Source organism: Scylla paramamosain, chromosome 3, assembly GCF_035594125.1.
Source record: "Scylla paramamosain isolate STU-SP2022 chromosome 3, ASM3559412v1, whole genome shotgun sequence".
NCBI lineage: Eukaryota > Metazoa > Arthropoda > Malacostraca > Decapoda > Portunidae > Scylla > Scylla paramamosain.
Window position 1 is genome coordinate 17,070,001 of NC_087153.1, and position 22,500 is coordinate 17,092,500.

Below are 22,500 nucleotides of genomic sequence, written 5' to 3' on the forward strand. Positions count from 1 at the left end.
ACACACACACACACACACATTCCTAGCGAGTCAGGAAAGCTACAGGACCTGTCACCCGGAGTCCTACAATTCGCAAGGCACGGCAGGACTCACGCAGAAGGACGCAGAAGGTTTCCATGGCAGTCTCTCTTCCTCCCTGCCTGCTTTCCTGCTGCGGGAGGAGTGCAGGCAAGCAAACCCGTGGAGGCGGACTCGCTCACATCTCGCCCTTCTATTAACCTCCTCCTCCTCCTCCTCCTCATTCTCTTTCTCTTTCTCTTGCTTTATGTCATCTGCTTCTTCTTCTTCTTCTTCTTCTTCTTCTTCTTCTTCTGTTTTTTATCTTCCTTCTTCTTCGACTTTTTTTTTGTCTTCTCTTCCTCCTTCTTCTCCTCCTCCTCCTCATTCTCATTATTTTCTTCTTAACCTTCTTCTTCTTCTCTTTCTTCTCCTTTACCACCTTCTTCTTCTTCTCCTCTTTATTTTTTCGTTTGCCTCCTGCTCCTTCTTCTTCCCCTTTATCTCCTCCTCTTTATTCTCTTCTTCTCCTCTTCCTCATTCTCCTCGTTTACCTCCTCCTTTTTTGCCTGCTCCTCCTCCTTTTTCTTCTTCTCTTCCCCTGTAGGTATTTTGTGTGTGTTTTTCCTTCTTCTTTTTTTCAATCCTTCCTCTGCCTCAGTTTATTCTTATTTTTTATCTTGTCCTTTCCTTTTTTATCTTTTATTATTTATCTTTTTTTCTTTACTTCCTGAACTGTCATCATGTGTCCTTTGTGTGTGAATCTCTCTCTCTCTCTCTCTCTCTCTCTCTCTCTCTCTCTCTCTCTCTCTCTCTCTCTCTCTCTCTCTCTCTCTCTCTCTCTCTCTCTCTCTTTTCAACAGTCATCATTACTGTCATTTGTAATCATGTCCAATCTAATGACAACATGTGCGTGCATGCGTGCGTGCGTGTGCGTGTGTGAGAGGGAGGGAATGGAGGAGTGGGGGACACAACTGTCGTGAAGGAGAAACGAGGAGGCGAAGGGAGGGGAGAGGGGTGGTGAGGAGAAAGGGGTGAGTGAGAGAGAGGGAGGAGAGAGGGAGAGGGAGGGGTAAGGGGGGTGAGAACTGCAGCTGGGCGGGGTGAGGGGGTGATCGTATGTCCAGCCACTTATTGTAGGGGGGCGTCGACCTCCACCATATAAGGATGGGAAACAATCGGAGGCATGTTGGAGTAGGGGGGTGAGGAGGAGGAGGAGGAGGAGGAGGAGGAGGAGGAGGAGGAGGAGGAGGAGGAGGAGGAGGAGGAGGAGGAGGAGGAGGAGGAAGAGGAAGAGGAAGAGGAGGAGGAGGAGGAGGAGGAGGAGGTATGAGATGCATTTTTAATAGGAAGGAATGCTAATTTATGTTAAGTTAGGTTGGGAAGGTGTTAGGTGTGCCGAGTTAGGTTAGGATGGTTAGAAAAGCATGTTAAGTTTGGTTAAGTTAGGTTAGGAAGGTGTTAGGATGGTTAGAAAGGTATGTTATGTTAGGTTAGGAAGGTGTATGGTATGCTGAGTTAAGTTAGGATGGTAAATTAAGTTAGGTTAGGTTAGAGCGATAGGTTAGGTTAAGTTAGGAAGGTATGCTATGCTGAGTGAGGTAAAGAAGTTAGGTTTTGTTGGGTCAAGTTAGACAGACTGGGATAGGTTAGGTTAGTTTTAAAAAGAGATGCTGTGTAATGTTAGGAAGGCATGTTTGTTTATGCTATGTTATAATAGGTTAGGAACGTGTGATATTGCCTTAGGTTATAGAGCTATGATATATTATTATGTTAGATTAGGAAGACAATATGTTACAGTACGTGGAATTAAGTTATGTTCAAGTCTGCCATGGTTGGTTAGGTAATGACAGGTAGTGTTAGGTACGTGTGCTGAAGAAAATGACACAAGTTTAGTCATAAATGTGGGACTGACGGTAATTACAGTGTCACAAAGGATTACAGAGGAATACGAGGGGTAATAAACAGCAACAAACCATCAATCAAGCCCTGTCCATGTTGTCTGATTACACTACTCCAAACTAACTACTAATGAAAGAGATAGGGCAGCGCTGTGATGGTGGTGGTGGTGGTGGTGGTGGTGGTAATAGTGAAGAGATTAGGGAGGGGAAAACACAGAAATTACGTAATGTTAACGATAATAATAGTGGGAAAAAACTAACAAAACCGAACTGAAGAAAAAAAGTTGGGTAAAGTTGGATCAGATAACGAGGGGGAAAAAATAAACTTTTGAAAGAAAAAAAAAAGTAAGTTGTTTTAATACAGGGAAAGGGAAACACATTAATTAACGAAGATGATAGTGAGAAAAAAAGACTTATAAAACTGAAATCCGAGTAAAGAAAGAAAAAAAAAAAAATGTAAAGATTCGATGAGATTACATAGAAAACGAAATAAAAAAAGTGTCATTTTTAAGACAATGATAATAGTAACTAACATTAACAATAAATGAATCAATAAATCTTAAGACCGGATAGAAAAAAAAAAAAACGTCAAAAAGCAATAAAAAGAAGTTAGGACTCAAGATAATGCTAAACACAATGGCGGTAAGCGTGTTAGGTCACTCGCCTGCTGCCCGCGACCACTGTACGTACATCTATACGAGAATCACAACCCAATACAGGAGACAGGTGGCCCCTTCTTGTTCATTCTGGATCACTGTACAGTAAACATTTCCTGAGACACGGCCCTTTGGGAACACGTGTCGCTGCATTTTCTTGTATTTCCTGCGTGTTGTATACCTTACCAAAAGAGGGACCAAGGATGAGGGCTGGGGATTCCTCTTCCTCCTCCTCCTAGTCCCACTCCTCCTCCTCCTCCTCCTCCTCCTCCTCCTCCTCCTCTCTTCGGGAAACTGGTCTGATTCTTTAGAAATTGAAAGTAGAGGCATATTGTTTTGTTTGTTAGTTTTTTTTTTTTTTCTGCTTTGGGTGTGATGAAAATGCAGCTTCTACTACTACTACTACTACTACTACTACTACTACTACTACTACTACTACTACTACTACTACTGCTACTACTACTACTACAACTACTACTACTACTACTACCACTATAATTTTGGTAGTAGTAGTAGTAGTAGTAGTAGTAGTAGTAGTAGTAGTAGTAGTAGAAATAGTAGTTGCTGATGTTATTACAGTAGTAGTAGCTGCAGCAGCAATAAACCCAGTTACAAGAGAAGCATCATCATCATCATCATCATCATCATCACCATCATCATCATCAGGTCGTGGCTACACGAGCGGGGAGGCGAGCAACCGGAAGACGGCCACCTGGCGTACGAGGCAACAGTACACCTGATGCTGCCGCCCTGTGACCCCCTGACCCCCTCGCCGCCCACAGCCTGGCGCGGGGGAGGCGGCGGGCGTGGGAGTAGACGCGGAGAAGCAAGGCAGACTTATAAGGGAAGGATGGACGCTGCGGCAGGTGGAGGGAGGGCACTGGAGGGAACTAGAGGGAAGCAGAGAGACAAAGGAGAGGCGGGAGATTCAAAATTTTCCACAACAAGCTCCTTCCAGTCACTTCCCTTCACCTTTTTCCTTACAGTGTCTCCCTCACCCTTCTCTTCATCCCCTTCCTCCCTTCCCTTCTCTCCCAGCCCTCCTTTCTTCTCGGTTACTCTTAATTTTACCTCCCTTCATACATTACTCATCAACACCCCCCGCCCCACCTATTTCTCCTCATCCTCCACTTCCTCCCCCCTCCCAGGACCGATGGAGTTATTACCGGCTATTACCTGGCGTTAATTAATCCCTGTGTGGGCCGGCAGGTGAGGAATGTGTGTGTGTGTGTGTGTGTGTGTGTGTGTGTGTGTGTGTGTGTGTGTGTGTGTGTGTGTGTGTGTGTGTGTGTGTGTGTGTGTGTGTGTGTGTGTGTGTGTGTGTGTGTGTGTGTGTGTTGTCCACTATAACAATATACGTTTTTACACCTTTGTGTGAAGTGGTGTTATTACTACTATTACCACCACCACCACCGTCACCGTCACAACCATCACCGTCACCACCACCACTACTACCACTACCACCACCCAACTTTCCGTGATGACAAATGTGTGCGGTGTGGTGACAAATACATGACGTGCTATCTTTCACAACAGTTCCTTGGCCCCAAACACTCCCTCCCTCCCTCCCGTCTCCCATGAAGCCTGCGGTCGTCAGCCTGTCTATCACTGTCTGCCTGCCTTCACTGGAACCTGTACTTAGACACACCTGGATATCTTTCGGCCAATTAATACCTGTCATGAACGTGAGGGAGCCTTCGCCTTTACTATCCTGGATCTGTTACTATTTCCTCGTTTTGGAATAGTTAGTGTAGCTTGTATATTTGTAAGGGCTGTTGATGTTTCGTTCTTCCTTTGTGTTTCTTTGTGTTATCCCCTGTTGCTCTTGAGGCGCTCCAAATCATTCCTAAAAAATAACAGCAACATTGACCCAAGCATTTCACAACTACAAGTATACCATCACCACTACTTCTATCACATCCTCCTGTCTGCTCCATCATTAGCCCACACCATTCCCGCCAACACCATCAACACCACCACCATCACCGCCACAACCGTTACCATCAATCCCAGAGAGCGCGGGACAGAGAACGTGGAAACTTCTATCGCCACAATCACTTTCATCATCCTCGCCGGTCACCGTGACGCTCCACCACCACCACCACCGCCACCATCGCCGTCACGATCGTCAACACCACTGCTGCTACGGTAAACACAAGCTCAGTCATCGCAGAGTCAATGGCCGTAGTTACCACCACCACCATCACTACTACTACTACTACTACTACTACCACCCTCACCACCACCACTACCACTACTACTACTACTACTACTACTACTACTAAACACATCACTACCATAACAGCAACTACTACTGCTACTACTATTACCACCACCATCACCACCACCATCATTATGCTTCTACTACCCTCACCACCAACACCACCACTATTACTACTCTTACTATCACCACCCCAATTATTATTACTCATCTCACCACCACCACCACCACCACCACCACGCCCTTGAGCCCGCCAGTAGCCATGCCCTCAGGTACCACACTCACACGAAGACCCTGTCCCTACACCACCACCACCACCACCACCAATGACTAGCTTGAATGGGCGGCCAGCGACCCTCCCGTTGCCACCACTCCCCCCTCCCCCAGCCCTCTCCAGCGTCACTCAGCCGGCAGTGGTTGTGGCGTAAGAGAATCTGAAGTTGCTTTGTGTTGCTTGAGAGTGAAAGGTGAGTAAAAGATGAATGGAAAATATTAAAATCGCATTCTTCTTTTCTGCGTGTGAGTTTTTGAAGCACCGAATCGACGGAATGTGGTTAAAAAGTACTTATGTTATTCTTTTGTAGTGTTTGGAAAAATGTACTTAACGTGTCTTGGGAGGGAAAAAATAATAAAAAAAAAATGAAATCCTCATCTTCTTTCCTGTGTCTGAGTTTTGTGAAGTACTGAGTCGACGCAATGTGGTTAAAAAGTACCTACCTTTTTTAATGTATGGAAAAAGATATGTACCTAAACTGTCTCAGAATACACAGGAGAAAATAATAATAATCCTCATCGTCTTTCCTGTGTGTAAGTTTTTTGAAGCAATGAATCGATCGACATAAGGTATAAAAAAAAAGAACGGTATTTTTTGCAGTGTATGAAAAAAAAAAAAATGTACCTAACATGTCTCGGTAAAAAAGATAATAGAAAAAAATATAAAATCCTCAACTTTCCCTTGTGAGTAACCTTTTGAAGCAATGAATCAACAATATAGTATAAAAAAAACACCTTATTCTTTGTAGTGTAATGTAAAAATAATACCCGTAAAAAAGAAGCACTGTCGTATGGAAATAACACAAATGACAGATGCGTGAAAAAAAACTCATCCATTTCCTCGTATGAAAAAAAAAAAATATATATAATAAATAAATAAATAAAAAAAAAAATAAAAAGCTATGCAAAACAAGGGATGAATCAACCACCTCCATCTTTACAGCATTAAGAAGAGCATCAGCGGTAAGCCAACGTGACGTGTGAAAAGAAGAAGAAGAAGAAGAAGAAGAAAATTCCCACATCCACTTCCTCATATACAATAAAAAAAAGAAAAGAAAAATCAACACGTACACCTGAAGAGTAACTACGCTACCTTCATCTTTACGGCGTCAGGAGGAGCACCGCTAGCAGCACGACGTGACGGTGGCGTGGAAGACAGAAAGAAAACATCTTTCCTCTTCCTTGTATTATAGTATTAGTCTGCAGCATCAGAGAGAGAGAGAGAGAGAGAGAGAGAGAGAGAGAGAGAGAGAGAGAGAGAGAGAGAGAGAGAGAGAGAGAGAGAGAGAGAGAGAGAGAGAGAGAGAGAGAGAGAGAGAGAGAGAGAGAGAGAGAGAGAGAGGGTGAAGGACCGATCCTGAACACTGACCCCCTCTCCCTGCACCCCCCCCCCCATTCGAATCCCGAACGATTAGCTGACCATGAGTACACGAAGGAAAGGTGGAGGAGGAGGAGGGGGAGGGAAAGAAAAGCTCCACCTGTGAATAGGAAAAGGAGGAGGAGGAAAAAGAGGAGGAGAAGGAGGAGGAGTTGAAAAGGAGACAAGATGGGTGAGTAGAGGAGAGATGGAGGAATGATAGAAGATGGAGGAGATAGACAAGTGGATGGTGGAGAGAAAGTGGAAAAAGGAAAGAAGGAAACTTGGGGAGAGAAAGAGAGAAAGAGATGAATGGCGCCGCCACTGGAATGAGAGAAAGAAAGGAAAGATTTGGAGGAAGGAATTCCGAGGAGGAGGAGGAGGAGGAGGAGGAGGAGGAGGAGGAGGAGGAGGAGGAGGAGGAGGAGGAGGAGGAGGAGGAGGATTGGCAGATAAAAGAAACCTAAATTAAGCCCAACTGAACGTAAAATTTAGACGAATTTAGAGAGAGAGAGAGAGAGAGAGAGAGAGAGAGAGAGAGAGAGAGAGAGAGAGAGAGAGAGAGAGAGAGAGAGAGAGAGAGAGAGAGAGAGAGAGAGAGAGAGAGAGAGAGGCCATAAAACAGCTTAATGGGCAGACCAAGAAACACGAAAAAATAATTAAAACCTAAATGCTAATTAAAATGGCCGATGACAATCTTGGATAATCACGTAGTAAAAAGATAATTGAGGGAGCAAAAAATTCAATTGCCTCGTTCTTCTTTTGTTTCAGTGTGTGAGACTCGCCTTCCCCGGGGCTGAGAAAGAGAAAGAGAGAGAGAGGAAGAGAGAGAGGGGCGGGGCAGGGTGGGACGTGAAGAGGTTGTGATAAGGAAAGGTTGTAAATGTTGGCTTGGTATTGAAATTAGAGTATTCAGAAAGTGCTAAATTCTGTGTCAAAAACGTAGGTAACGAGAGGATTGGATTGACAAGTGGTAGTAATAGAGAGTCAGTCAGTCAGTCAGGTTAGTAGGCAGGCACAGTATTCATCAGTCAGGCAACAGACAAGCTAGCGAGTACGTTAGTCAGTTGGTCACTTAGTCAATTTGTATCTCTACTAGTCAGTCAGCCAGTCAGTTTGTAAGTCAGTCAGTTAGTTATCCAGTCAATAAGCAAGACGGCAAGTGTATACGTAATTAAGAATAGTGTCAGTCAGTTGGTCCGTCAGTCAGTCAGTCAGTCAGTCAGTCAATCAGATAATACCAGTCAGCAAACAAACAAAAATAAAAAAGTCGATCAGTAAATCACTCACCCAGTCAGTAAATAAGTAAACAAACAAGCAGTCACTAAATCAATCAGTCAAGTAATCATTCAGTAAGCAAAACAAACAAACAAACAAACAAACAAACAAAAACAAACAAATAAATAAAAAGACACTGCATGGAAAAAAAAAAAAAGTAACAGAGCGCAGTGTGGGAGAGTGGAAGATCATAACAGTACAGGTGGAAGGATGAAAGGTAAAAGGTAAAGGTGGAAGATGGGGGCGACCTAAACACCAGTAACCAGTGAGTGTGTGGGCGGCGGAGTGAAGACAGGTGAGATGATGGGTGCGTACAGGTAAATGGGCTTCTAATTAACACAGGTGGGTGGTGGATGAGAGACAGGTGAACAGCAGAAGTGGGTCATGGGCGGAGGTACGGTAATTAGCAGGTAAGGAAGCAGAAGTAATACAGGTGAGGGAAGAATTATGGGTAAGTTATAATTAGAATCACTCCCTATTATTTTCACTAGCGGTAACTGAGCAGGCATTTCATTACTTCTCTTAATAGCCCTTGCCTACCTAGGTTCGTGTATATGAAGGGGATCAGTAAGCTTTCAATACAAGCCCAGTAAACACCCTTCCAGCCTCGCCCAGCCCTGTTGAGCCTCGCCCTCCCTTGAAGCCTCGCGAGGGCACACGTAAAAGGCTCTAGCGACCGAGAACGAGGTGTGGCGCCCTCAGAGAGAGAGAGAGAGAGAGAGAGAGAGAGAGAGAGAGAGAGAGAGAGAGAGAGAGAGAGAGAGAGAGAGAGAGAGAGACCATAGATACCCTTTCTCTCTCATCTCCCTCCTCTCCCGTTCCGCAGCGCCCCCAGGCATGACTAGGGCGCCCCTCCCACTGTCACCCAAGACCTCCAGCCATTCATCAGCGACGCGCAGGCTGGGTGGTCGCCGCTGGGTGTGGGCGTGATGATACGGGCGTGAGTGTAGTCCTACGGGTGTGAACCAGCGATCTGTGTGTGTGTGTGTGTGTGTGTGTGTGTGTGTGTGTGTGTGTGTGTGTGTGTGGGAATGAGGCGGCGTGAGTATGTGGTTGTGGGAGCTGCATGCCACCACATCACAGCGCCCTCCCTGCTGCTGCGTCGAGGGCGTGGCGGCGTGAAGGAGACGAAGGATGATTGAGGCCCAAAAGGAGAACCAGGACAAGAATAATAAGAAACAGAAGCAGATCCTGACAGCCTCTGACCGCCCGTCCATCCCCGCAAGTCCATCCATCCCTCCCTCCCCTCCTGCCTCCTGCCTCCTGCCTGCCATGTTGGGCCCACACTGTACAGCGTTAGCAAGCCACCCTCCTCTCTCCACCCCTCCTCTACATTCTCTCCATCTTTCCCCTTCCCTCTCCCCTTCAGTTAAGGGTATGTAGCCAATTCATCTATTCCATCAAGGTGATATATGAAACCTTCCTGTCATGCTCTCTCTTGCTACCTTTTTTTTTTTTTTTTCTTTCTCTCTTTGTGTGTTGTGTATGTGTGATTTTTTTTTTCACTCCTTTTCATTTGCGCATTTTGACGTAGGGTATCTCAGCAGTGGGTGTGTTTTAAGTAAGGCGAGCATCGTTTTAAAGGTGAGGATGGTTCAAGTTTAGTAATGGAGGAAAAATTGGTAGTTGTTGAGGAGCGAAGGTTTCCTCTAAACGCAACACAAGACACAGCCACGTTACACTGTCTTGTGGACATACACGTATTCTTGTACTGAGCGGTTATTTGCACTGTAGCACGGTCATTTGTCTCGCTGGTGTTACATGGCGAGTATACACAAACGTATCTGATGGTACTCATAATTACGACTGGAAGAGAGAGAGAGAGAGAGAAAAAATCAATAATAAAATACAACACTGAATTTATTAACCAGTAAGAAAGGAAAGAAAGAAAAAAAAAAACAATATCATTTCGGCCTGTCTTGCTACATTCATTGCTCATCACTACTGCACGACATATCAGGAACTACAGACTTACACCGTTGGCTTCTTCATAGCTTCAACTTTGTATCATTTTCGTTTTATTTATTTACTTATTTGTTTGTTTATCTAAGTTGCATCATAAAGTGCGTTTCTCTTTTGTTTAGTGAATCTGAGTTAACGCTTCAGTGTGGAGAGAGAGAGAGAGAGAGAGAGAGAGAGAGAGAGAGAGAGAGAGAGAGAGAGAGAGAGAGAGAGAGAGAGAGAGAGAGAGAGAGAGAGAGAGAGAGAGAGAGAGAGAGATCAGCAGACTAAGGTTACCAGCAACTGACGAGGGCAAAGCATGTCATGTGTGTGTGTGTGTGTGTGTGTGTGTGTGTGTGTGTGTGTGTGTGTGTGTGTGTGTGTGTGTGTGTGTGTGTGTGTGTGTGTGTGTGTGTGTGTGTGTGTGTGTGTGTGTGTGTGTGTGTGTGTGTGTGTGTGTGTGTGTGTGTCATGCGCCCCGCCTCACGCACTTCCTCCTTCCCAAGCACCTCAAAAGTAGGTCGTCACACTTAACCCTGTGAAACGTGTTGCCTCCGCCGCGCCATGACTCACTTCTTCAGCGGGCAGATCAAAACGTTCATCAGTGTGTGTGTGTGTGTGTGTGTGTGTGTGTGTGTGTGTGTGTGTGTGTGTGTGTGTGTGTGTGTGTGTGTGTGTGTGTGTGTGTGTGTGTAAGGATAACATTCTGAAACACTTCTATGCAACCTCCACTGGTATTCCAAAGGCTCTAATTGAAGTTACACATATTTTAAGGGATTTTTATGGTTGTAGTGACACATTAACGAGGTTTCTACATTATCAACCGAAAAAAACACTCTTGAGAACCCGGCTAATCATCTCTGTGGCCTTGGAAAACAGTCGTGGTGAGAGGGCAAAGCGTTTCTGAACACAGACGTAAGTGTGACCTTGCAATAAACACTTCTTGATAGTAGAATTTAAACCACTATATGACCATTTCCCAAACAAGGTGTACAGGTGTATGTCGCTAATTAACTCAGGTATGCGCGGGTCGAGAAGGGTCGCGGTGGTGCACTTGGCGGGGCGGGGCAGAGGAATGCGTCCGGCGGGTCACGGAGAACAATGACACGCATTTTCGGGGCGGGACGGGGCGGGGCGGGAAAGAGGATGAAGGGAAGAGGAAGGGAGCGCTTCATTCATGCTTCCTTTCCTCTGTTTACGTCAATCAGCTGATCCGGGAGGCTTTGTTTACCTGAGTCAGCTGATCCCTAACACAGCGTAGCTTAATCTCGCTGTGTATGGGAAGGTGAACCGCCGGAGTGAAATGTTTGTGAGGATCGGAATGAACGGGGTGAGGGTGAATGGTGTGAGGTGTGAGGGGTGAATGGAGGTTTCCCTTGGCGCCTCCGTGACTGAATGAGTGTGGCCGCTGGGTGTTGCTTCCGTGCTCAAGGGTGGTCGGGGCAGAGGTGCGAAAATTGTGGTTTGGTATTTGATTAGTCTATCGCTTCTGGGTGTGTGTGTGTGTGTGTGTGGTGTGTGTGTGTGTGTGTGTGTGTGTGTGTGTGTGTGTGTGTGTGTGTGTGATGTTCCGTATGTTCGTTTGTCTATATACCTTACGTGTTATTTTTTATTTATTTATTTATTTTTTATTGTGTGTGTCTTTTGTGTTTCTCGTGCTTCAGTTGTCTTTAATGTGCTTGGTGTGTGAGTGATTTGTTGGAGCACGCTAGTCACTGGAATTATACGATCTCCCGTAACCTGTGGGTGATGAAATACCTGTCTATGTATCTATCTGTAAGTAAGTATATCTATTTATCACGTGTCTTCTCTTCATTCACTGGAGACGCAACTTAAGCAGCATTTTTCACATCGGGTACTGCAACGACACAGTAATTTCCTCGATAAAAAAAAAAAAATAATAATAATAATAAAGATAAATAAATAAAAAATAAATAAAAATAAAAATACTTTCATCTTTAATTAATTTTCCAGGACGCAGTAAAGTATTTAGGGGACATACTCTTAGAAGGGACCTGTGTGCTTCCTTACCTTATAGACGAGACTCCGGGCCTGCTGGTAGAAGAGCTCCACTGTCTGGGAACCCTGAAGCTGAAGGATGGACTCGACGTAGTACCTGAAGGGGAGACAAGACACGAGGTTATGACACGTTACGAATGACACAATGACACATACTTAACCCTTTCACTGCCATATGCAACAATTCACTATGCTAAAATCAAATGTATGTAAAAAAATTATAAGCATCGAAAAGAAGAAAGTCATGAAAATGTCTGAAAAGTGGTAAGGGATTATGGGTAAAAAAAAATGGTACTGAAAAAGATTAATTATCAAACACAACTGCTTTTTATTCTCTCTCTCTCTCTCTCTCTCTCTCTCTCTCTCTCTCTCTCTCTCTCTCTCTCTCTCTCTCTCTCTCTCTCTCTCTCTCTCTCTCTCTCACACGCACACATACACAAAGCGCCTTCCATTATCAGCTCTTAACTTGTCACTCAGCAGCGTGTCAGAGGCATAGGGGAGGGGATGGGACGGGGGGAGTGTCAAGAAGAGGAGGACAGGAGGGGAGAGGAAGGGAGAGGCAGGGAGAGTGGGGGGAGTGTTTACTTTCCAGCGATCTGCGGACAAAAGGGCGCGAGATGGACGGTCCTTCCCCTGGGTGGGCCGCCCCGGGAGTAATTTTATATATATATATATATATATATACTTCTTTTTCGGTTCCATTTTCTCTTCTTTTCCTCCTGTTTATCTGTCTGTGTGTGTGTGTGTGTGTGTGTGTGTGTGTGTGTGTGTGTGTGTGTGTGTGTGTGTGTGTGTGTGTGTGTGTGTGTGTGTGTGTGTGGCTCTCTCTCTCTCTCTCTCTCTCTCTCTCTCTCTCTCTCTCTCTCTCTCTCTCTCTCTAAATATGATAGATTTTTTCAAGGTTTTCAGACTTATAAAGTAAAATCTGATGTCGTTAATGAGCAGAGAGAGAGAGAGAGAGAGAGAGAGAGAGAGAGAGAGAGAGAGAGAGAGAGAGAGAGAGAGAGAGGGGGGGGGGCAAGGGAAAGAGGCTGATGAAGACGTAAATTAGGCAGGTGGTGGTGGTGGTGGTGGTGGTGGTGGGGAGCTGCTTAGCTAGGGGCGACACACACTACCATGACGGCCGCCCTTACACGGATCCATTAGACTCATGCAGGGCACACCGGAGCCGCGCGGGAGTCTTGTTATGGTAATGTTCTAATGGACCGGGAAGCACTTGGGGGGGGAGGGGGAAAAGAAATGGGGGAGGAGAATGAGGAGGGGGCGTGAACAGTTAGCTACATACTGTACATAGGGTGGTTTATGCATTCATTCTCTCTCTCTCTCTCTCTCTCTCTCTCTCTCTCTCTCTCTCTCTCTCTCTCTCTCTCTCTCTCTCTCTCTCTCTCTCTCTCTCTCAGATAACGAAAAAGTACGATCCTTAACTTGACAAAATCCTGCAGTGGCTTCTAGAATATAATGTAATTGACGGCGTGGTACTGAAATGGTTAGGGAAGGTTGATGAAATCCCTTGTGGTTTAAAAAAATGTCATGAAACTGACGCTGTGATGCTGAAATAGCTTTTAAGGAGGCTGATGAAAATCCACTGGTGTCTCGTAAAATATAATGAAACTGAAGTTGTGATATTGGAATGGTTAGCCCTTACACTGCCTTGGTAATTTTCTTCTGTTAACGCTCAGAGCTCCGTAAAAAAACGAAAAAAAGTAAATAAATGAAAAATAAATAAAATAATTTGCATGTGGGCACAGAAGAGAAGAGAAAGGAATTATTTGTATCCTTTCTATACAACATAACTGTTTTGGAGACTATTACCAAAACTATGCACTGAAAAGTTGTAAGCGGTTATAGGGGTGAAATTAGTCAGGCAGTGAGCTGGTTAAGGAAGGCTAATGCAGAGATAAAGGGACGCAGAGATAAAAGGGATGGAGAGATAAAGGGGTGTAGAGATAGAGATGCAGTGATAAAAGAATGCATAAATAAAGGGATGCAGTGAATAAAGGGATGCAAAATGTAGCTTAACGGCCGCCTTCCCTCCAACAATTCAATATCGAATGTCCACACCCAACGGTTTCCTGTCCGGCTGGCCACTGCCTCGCCCTTCAGCACTGCCGGGGGTGGCGGCGCTCAAGTGACCCACCCATCACACGGCCACGCCCCCACAGGATGACAGGACAGTGTGGCTTTACAAGTAACCATCCTGCGAATCCCAAGACGTGAAAGAGTCCGTGAGAGCTGGGTGGATGCGTATGTGTCGCATTGGAGGCGTCTAAGTGGGCCGCGCTGTGCCTCGCTGTGCCTCGTTGCTCGCTCATCGTCGTGCAGCAGACGAGAGTGAGTGGACGAGAAGGATTATGTGAGGGTTGTGAAGATTTACCAAGCAGTGACGCAACGACACTGCACATTCTGGTACATCAAGGAACTCTCTCTCTCTCTCTCTCTCTCTCTCTCTCTCTCTCTCTCTCTCTCTCTCTCTCTCTCTCTCTCTGAACAGACGGGAGGCTTTCCTATAAATGATTATCAATTCAATACTATTATTATCATTATTATTATTATTATTATTATTATTATTATTATTATTATTATTATTATTACTCATTTAATAATTTATTTATCTGTCTGTCTGTCTGTCTGTCTGCCTGTTTGTCTTTCTGTCTACGTGCATGCGATCCTTTTCCTTAGTGAACCAATCATCAAGTCTGTCTCAAGAGAGGATAAGCGTCTCATGCTAAGCGTCTGGGACACATTCAAGGAAGTTATTTACACTGGCAGGACGTGAAGGAACACTACGCTCCCGCATTAGATTCGCATCACCAAGGCTGCTTTGCAATGATTTACTGCCTGCCATCCTGCCTCCGCGCCCTTCCCTGCATGTGATGGCTCCTCGGCAACACTCCACACTAAAACCCTCGCTGGACCTGCATTTGAGCCTCCATCCTGTCCACGCTACACCTTCCCTGCTTCAGCCACCCTGCAGCCGCTCTCACACACCTTCATATGAGCCAACATCCTGTCCACGCCACACCTTTGCCAGCTTCAGCCACCCTGCAGCCGTTCTCACACACCTCCATCGCCTTACACACACTTTTCATCCAAGTAATTAAAGCTTTACCCGATCCCTGCACTAGTATGAAAGACCATCACAAGGCGAGACATTACATGCTGGTAACCTCCCGGACAAGCATGAGGGACAGCGTTCAGTCACGATTTGCGGGAACGTGTGCATGACAAAACCAGTGACCCGGGACTGAGTGGAGGCGGTGAGGTGGGGCACTGGTTTCTGATAATACCAAATACCAAATGTCTGTTCAGTCTGTCCAGCCCACGCGGGAACACATTACTGCCTGGTGCACGAGGCGGAGCGGCTTTCACGGGCCGGATTTGTGTTGTGCTGTGCCCCAGGAGGTAAACAAAGGGAAGAGGCGTTCTGTATTTCGGCGGCTGGAGACTGGCGAGTGCAGGACTGAGTCTGAGTACAGGTTATTGTGGTATTGTATCCCTGTATTCTGAAACGCATTGGTCATTTCCTAAGGTTATTTCCAAAGGGCACAGAGATGATTAATTGTGTTCTTATGGGTGTTTTTTTTTTCTCTCCCTCTTTCTTTGGTAGCACGTGAGTAATCCTTACCAAAACAAGACTAAAATCATGAAAACAGCCTTTAAAACTAATTAGTCAAGATTAGACGCCTCTCTCTCTCTCTCTCTCTCTCTCTCTCTCTCTCTCTCTCTCTCTCTCTCTCTCTCTCTCTCTCTCTCTCTCTCTCTCCCAGCCTCACAATACAAATCTCTCTAGGCCTAACGACCCGCCGCGCTACCACCGACGCTAATTGCACGAAGCTTACAGTTACTAAGTATGCAAATTACAGGAAGTTATTTGCATACACATTGAGGTCTCCGGGCCAGTGGGTATTGTGGTGGTGGTGGTGGTGGTGGTGGTGGTGGTGGTAGCTTGTTCCCTATTACGACGCCAGCTATATGTGAGTGAATATTCGCCCTCCTCTATAAAGTAGCATTTGTAGCATCATTAACAGGAACAGCAGCAGCAGTAGGATCCAGATACACACACACACACACACACACACACACACACACACACACACACACACACACACACACACACACACACACACACACACACACACACACACACACACACACACACACACACACACACACACACACACACACACACACACACACGTTAAGTCGAATATCTAAGTAATTTAATAAGAAAAGATAAGATTAAATGCAAACAACAATAAGGCATGAATAAATGAAATAAATTAAATAAGGATAAGAATATTCAGTAAAAGAAAAAAATAACATTGAGGAAGAAATCATTTGGGGAAAATTATTAAGGAAATTAAGATAAGAAGACATGACACGTTAGATAAAGATAGGAATACACGGTAACTAATCAAAACAATAAGAAACAAACAACAGCAACAACAACAACAACAACAACAACAACAACAACAGCAACAGCAAAATCAACAACAACAACACAATCAACAAAATCAACAACAACAACAACAACAACAACAACAACAACAACAACAACAATGACAGGAATTTCTAGTAAGATCGAAATAAATAAATGAACAAACAAGCAAATAAACAGTCAAATAAAGAAAGAAATAACAGACAAAATAAATAAATAAATAAACACCAAAACAATTACAACAATACATAAGAGTCACAGCAATCAATCAATCTCTAAATAACACACGTCACTCTGCTGTTGACCTGTACAAGTTGAAACACACCCAGCCCGTCAATCACCGTGAGGGTTTACCAATGCGATTATGGCAGTCGTGTAAGGGGTGAGTGACAGGCAGGCAGACAGACAGATAGATGGACAGGAAGGTAATCAATCAGGGAGGTGATAATACACACACACACACACACACACACACACACACACACACACACACACACACACACACACACACACACACACACACACACACACACACACACACACACACACACACACACACACACACAGTTAATGGGAGGACAGAAGAGAGGAGAGGAGAGGAGAGGAGAGGAGAGGAGAGGAGAGGAGAGGAGAGGAGAGGAGAGGAGGGGAGGGGAGAGAAAAGGAGAGGAAAGAAGGGAAAGGAAGGAAAGGGAAGAGAGGAGAGGAGAGAAGAGAAGAGAAGAGAAAAGAAGAGAAGAGAAGAGAAGAGAAGAAAAGAGAAGAGAAGACAAAAGAGGGGGAAGGGAAGGGAAGGGAAGGGAAGGGAAGGGAAGGGAAGGGAAGAGAAGGGAAGGGAAGGGAAGAGAAGAGAAGAGAAGAGAAGAGAAGAGAAGAGAAGAGAAAAGAAGGGAAGAGAAAAGAAAAGAAAAGAAGTAAAAAGAAAAGAGAAAAGAGAAAAGAAGGAAAAAAGAGAATAAGTACCTGAATATAAAAAAAGAACACTAAAAATAAATCAAAACAACAGATAAACAAGAATAAAAGCGAGAAAGAGAGAAAAAAAAAGAAAAGAAAAAAACCCTCCCGTGACAGCAGTACCTCTACGCATACCTGGGGCGGAAGGAAACGGTAACAGAGGGAGGAAGTTAGCTCAGCAATTGTGGCAGAGGAACAGAATCTGGACGCGTTGTTGTGGCCTCGCGAGGGTGATGGATGGATGCCCGGGCCAGTACTTACATGCTACGTGTTGTGGGGTGAGGCTTCCAGTGTACTGAGACTTCTGTACCTCAACACTGCTCTCTCAACACTTCCAATGCTCTCTTCTCTTATCAGGGCGATTTTCAAAGGCCACAGAGATGATGAGTGTGGTTTTGTGTCCTCTATTTTTCTATAATCACAGCTAATACTTTATCATCTCATCAGGCCGATCTTTTAAAAACCCTAGATATTATTACTAGGGTTCTCAAGGGCACTATTCTTGTTGACGATGCAGAATTCTTGTTAATCTATCACCAGAATTACGCAAACCAACTTTTAAACATTCTAACAATTTTCATTACAACCTGTTAGATGTGAGAGGAGAGATAACGAAATGTTTAATAATACCGGCCTTAGACTAAAGCAGGGATGTGTGTGTGTGTGTGTGTGTGTGTGTGTGTGTGTGTGTGTGTGTGTGTGTGTGTGTGTGTGTGTGTGTGTGTGTGTGTGTGTGTGTGTGTGTGTGTGTGTGTGTGTGTGTGTGTGTGTGTGTGTGTGTGTGTGTGTGTGTGTGTGTGTGTGTGTGTGTGTGTGTGTGTGTGTGTGTGTGTGTGTGTGTGTGTGTGTGTGTGTGTGTGTGTGTGTGTGTGTGTGTGTGTGTGTGTGTGTGTGTGTGTGTGTGTGTGTGTGTGTGTGTGTGTGTGTGTGTGTGTGTGTGTGTGTGTGTGTGTGTGTGTGTGTGTGTGTGTGTGTGTGTGTGTGTGTGTGTGTGTGTGTGTGTGTGTGTGTGTGTGTGTGTGTGTGTGTGTGTGTGTGTGTGTGTGTGTGTGTGTGTGTGTGTGTGTGTGTGTGTGTGTGTGTGTGTGTGTGTGTGTGTGTGTGTGTGTGTGTGTGTGTGTGTGTGTGTGTGTGTGTGTGTGTGTGTGTGTGTGTGTGTGTGTGTGTGTGTGTGTGTGTGTGTGTGTGTGTGTGTGTGTGTGTGTGTGTGTGTGTGTGTGTGTGTGTGTGTGTGTGTGTGTGTGTGTGTGTGTGTGTGTGTGTGTGTGTGTGTGTGTGTGTGTGTGTGTGTGTGTGTGTGTGTGTGTGTGTGTGTGTGTGTGTGTGTGTGTGTGTGTGTGTGTGTGTGTGTGTGTGTGTGTGTGTGTGTGTGTGTGTGTGTGTGTGTGTGTGTGTGTGTGTGTGTGTGTGTGTGTGTGTGTGTGTGTGTGTGTGTGTGTGTGTGTGTGTGTGTGTGTGTGTGTGTGTGTGTGTGTGTGTGTGTGTGTGTGTGTGTGTGTGTGTGTGTGTGTGTGTGTGTGTGTGTGTGTGTGTGTGTGTGTGTGTGTGTGTGTGTGTGTGTGTGTGTGTGTGTGTGTGTGTGTGTGTGTGTGTGTGTGTGTGTGTGTGTGTGTGTGTGTGTGTGTGTGTGTGTGTGTGTGTGTGTGTGTGTGTGTGTGTGTGTGTGTGTGTGTGTGTGTGTGTGTGTGTGTGTGTGTGTGTGTGTGTGTGTGTGTGTGTGTGAGAGAGAGAGAGAGAGAGAGAGAGAGAGAGAGAGAGAGAGAGAGAGAGAGAGAGAGAGAGAGAGAGAGAGAGAGAGAGAGAGAGAGAGAGAGAGAGAGAGAGAGAGAGAGAGAGAGAGAGAGAGAGAGAGAGAGAGAGAGAGAGAGAGAGAGAGAGAGAGAGAGAGAGAGAGAGAGAGAGAGAGAGAGAGAGAGAGAGAGAGAGAGAGATTCGTAGAAGTGATGAAGTGTCGTGATGCAAGGGAGAGGAATGGAAAAGCGGGAAATGAGTAAAGAGGGGGAGAGAGAGAGAGAGAGAGAGAGAGAGAGAGAGAGAGAGAGAGAGAGAGAGAGAGAGAGAGAGAGAGAGAGAGAGAGAGAGACAGATGATAAAAAGGACCATATTCAGAAACACTTCTGCGCCGCACCTCCACTACATTCAAGAGCCTCTAGTTTAAGCTGCACGGGTTTTAAACGATATTTTTCTTATGGTTCTAACGACGGATTAACGAAATTTCCACATATTAACAGGAGAAACACTCGTGGAAACCTAATATAATCTGTGACTTTGAAAAACAGTCGTGGTGAGGGAGCAAAGTTATTAATGTTTAATAGTTGCTTTGCGTGATTCTGGTGATAAGTTAACAAGAACTGTGCATCGTCAGCAAGAATAGGACCCAGACTCAACACTCACACTAACTAGCTCGGAGTAATAACTCACCACAACTCGTACACAGCCTTGTAATAACTTTGCTGTTTCACCAACACGCCGACAAGCACGAGGGAGTGATTGTGCCCCGGGTGTTGTGCTCATTAGCGGCTCGATCATTCCCCCGCACGGCGACACACCTGCGGGGCAGCGAGGGCGGCAGCGGCACACAAAGGAATCAACACAAACATACGCAGTAACGAGGCGCTTGTTACGTGTTACAGAGGACGCGCTTCGGTGTCTCCAATGTTGAATTTCCGGCGATGGCGTTCAATATCATGTTAACTCTTTCACTGCTAAATATTTTTATCATCTACAATTTTTAAGGGAATTATTTTTTTCTGCTAGTCATTCAAGTGGTTTCGTATTCTAGAAAACACAGTATTAACCTCCTTTGCTCCTTTCCAGTGTGGCCATGTAACCATTGCAAGAGGAGACCATGTCACTGAAGCAGAACACGCGCGTGTATACAAGCATATGGGTGGCTGTGATCACCTCTGTTGAGCGTCAGTAGGCTTTGCATGGCACAGTGCCAGGCAATTCTAGCCCGCCGCGTTTATATGATCATTAATAAAATCCTCAGCAATGCTTACCACATCAGTTACTGCAGAGAATGAAATTATTACAAACTCCATAAACTCATAAACTGTTGATCAGAATAAACAGGCGTATAAGTGTAGTGGACGAGAAACTAAATGATTTTATAATCCTCTTGTGGTATTCAGACTAAGCCACACTCAATGAAGCCGCTAATAACAATGTCATGGTGTGTGGATGGCTTACAGACGCCACCACCTCCCCACTCCTCAACAAGGTGTGAAGTGGAAGTATTCGACAAAACATTAAAAATTACATAATCACAATGCAGCGGTGCACAGACGGCGGCAGCAGCCACACAGCCAGCCAGGCACGACGCGCCTCTAAACCCCGGGGAGGCACGGCAGCTCCCTCCCCCGGCACGCTAGGCTCGGGAAATTGGCCGTGCACCGCGAGTGGAAATAATCGTGTGAATAACAGACAATTTACATAAACCCAACACACGTACGGTAATAATAGTCTAAATAATACACACCTGCTAATTTGATATGAAAGCTCTAATGTGACGAGGAACACCTGGTGCATAAAGGTAATCTTGTAACAGCCACAATTACCCAACACTGAAGTTTCTGGTTTAGGTAAATACTCTAAAAGGAAACTCCACAATTTCAGGGAGAAAGTGGATTAACACGAATTCCTCCAGTCAGTCTTGGTTAGGTGGGCAGCGCCAGGTGGACGGAAATGAACATCAGATAAACTCATGCTCCTCCAAAGCCATCCAGATAAATTCAGGTATCACTCAGCTACTCATCCACGTAAAGTCATGTAAACTCAGGTATCCCTCCGTCAGTAATCTACGTAAAGTCAGGTAAACTTAGGTATCCCTCCAAATTCAACCAAACTCATGCACTCCTCCAGCGTCGAGAGAGGCTGACCGTCCAGTACCTGTCCCTGGATGATGTGAGCACAGCGTGATGAGTTTACGAGTGCCCCGGAGACTGAGTGGTTCAAATTGAGTGGCGATGTGATAAGAGGAGAGCCTGCATGGTGAGTGCTGTCAGTGTCACCAAGACGTGTTGTTGTTCTTGTTGTTGTTGTTGTTGTTGTTGTTGTTGTTGTAGCGCGAAGTAAAATATGAAGCCAAAAAAGACACTAATGTACGCTTGTCAAAATGAAAAATAAATAAAATAAACAAACAATAACATCATCAGCAACAACAACAACCTTCAAAGCGCCAAACACCACGAAAACAGGCAAACATTTCCCGTAGACTTACAAAAATACTCCACCGATTTCTACCCCAAAAACACATCCTCCCCGACCACACGCCTGCCTCGGGGAAGTCTTGGGAAGGAGAGGAGCTTGGACACATTTTGAAACCTCTCACATATTATCCGGATCAAACTGAGAATTTAATCCGTTGTTCATTAGCTTAGAATGTTTACTTTTTTTTTTTCGAAATTTCAGCCAAATTTGCTTATTAAGGCTTTGATATATTTAGTAAACAGGCGGAGAGATAGATAAATAACACACACACACACACACACACACACACACACACACACACACACACACACACACACACACACACACACACTACAAACAAATAAACAAACAGAACGAGAAACAGATACAGACATGAACACAGACCTAAAGAGAGACAAACAAACGGAACGACAGACAGACAAATAAACAAACAGACACGAACAGAAAAAAAAATTGTAAAAAAAAAAATAATGAATAAATAATAATAAAAAAAAAAAAAAAAATGCCACACAAGCATGGGTGAATACATAACCAAATAAGACATTACATCATCCCCCCTTCTCTCTGAATCAGGCACACACACATCACACAGCACACACCTTCACATATCACACACAGTTTCCTCGTGGCTCTCTAATCAGCACACACACACACACACACACACACACACACACAAAACTTCTGAAAATAGGAGTGTCATCATTGTGGTAGAGGGATGGATGGGCGGGACTCAGATGAGGAAAAATACCAAGTGAACGGGATGTATATAATATTGCATCAGGGAAAAAAAAAATAATAATATGCACATGAAACTTAGTGGTGTGAAAGAAATATCACCACATGTAATTAAAAACGGCAATGATATTTCAGAGAGAGAGAGAGAGAGAGAGAGAGAGAGAGAGAGAGAGAGAGAGAGAGAGAGAGAGAGAGAGAGAGAGAGAGAGAGAGAGAGAGAGAGAGAGAGAGAGAGAGAGAGAGAGAGAGAGAATGGGGGGGGACGCTAGGTGAGGAGCAGCCAGGTGAGAAAGGATGAGGTGGGCAAGAATAAAATAAGACGACAAGTATGTGTGTGTGTGTGTGTGTGTGTGTGTGTGTGTGTGTGTGTGTGTGTGTGTGTGTGTGTGTGTGTGTGTGTGTGTGTGTGTGTGTGTGTGTGTGTGTGTGTGTGTGTGTGTGTGTGTGTGTGTGTGTGTGTGTGTGTGTTTAAGCTCTTTCTTTTCTTTTCTTTTCTTTCGTAATCCTATGAAGAGATC

At 44.9% G+C, this 22,500-nt stretch overlaps 1 protein-coding gene across 5 annotated transcripts in view; it reads right to left on the minus strand.

The window, feature by feature from the left end:
* The window catches only part of LOC135091795 (FERM domain-containing protein 4A-like), a 149,902-nt gene that overhangs the window by 66,522 nt on the left and 60,880 nt on the right, over positions 1 to 22,500 (minus strand). For all 5 annotated transcript variants that reach the window (XM_063989775.1, XM_063989767.1, XM_063989802.1 and 2 more), the window contains one exon: positions 11,656 to 11,740. In XM_063989775.1, coding sequence (XP_063845845.1) covers positions 11,656 to 11,740 — 85 coding nt within the window. The remainder of the gene's footprint in view (positions 1 to 11,655; positions 11,741 to 22,500) is intronic.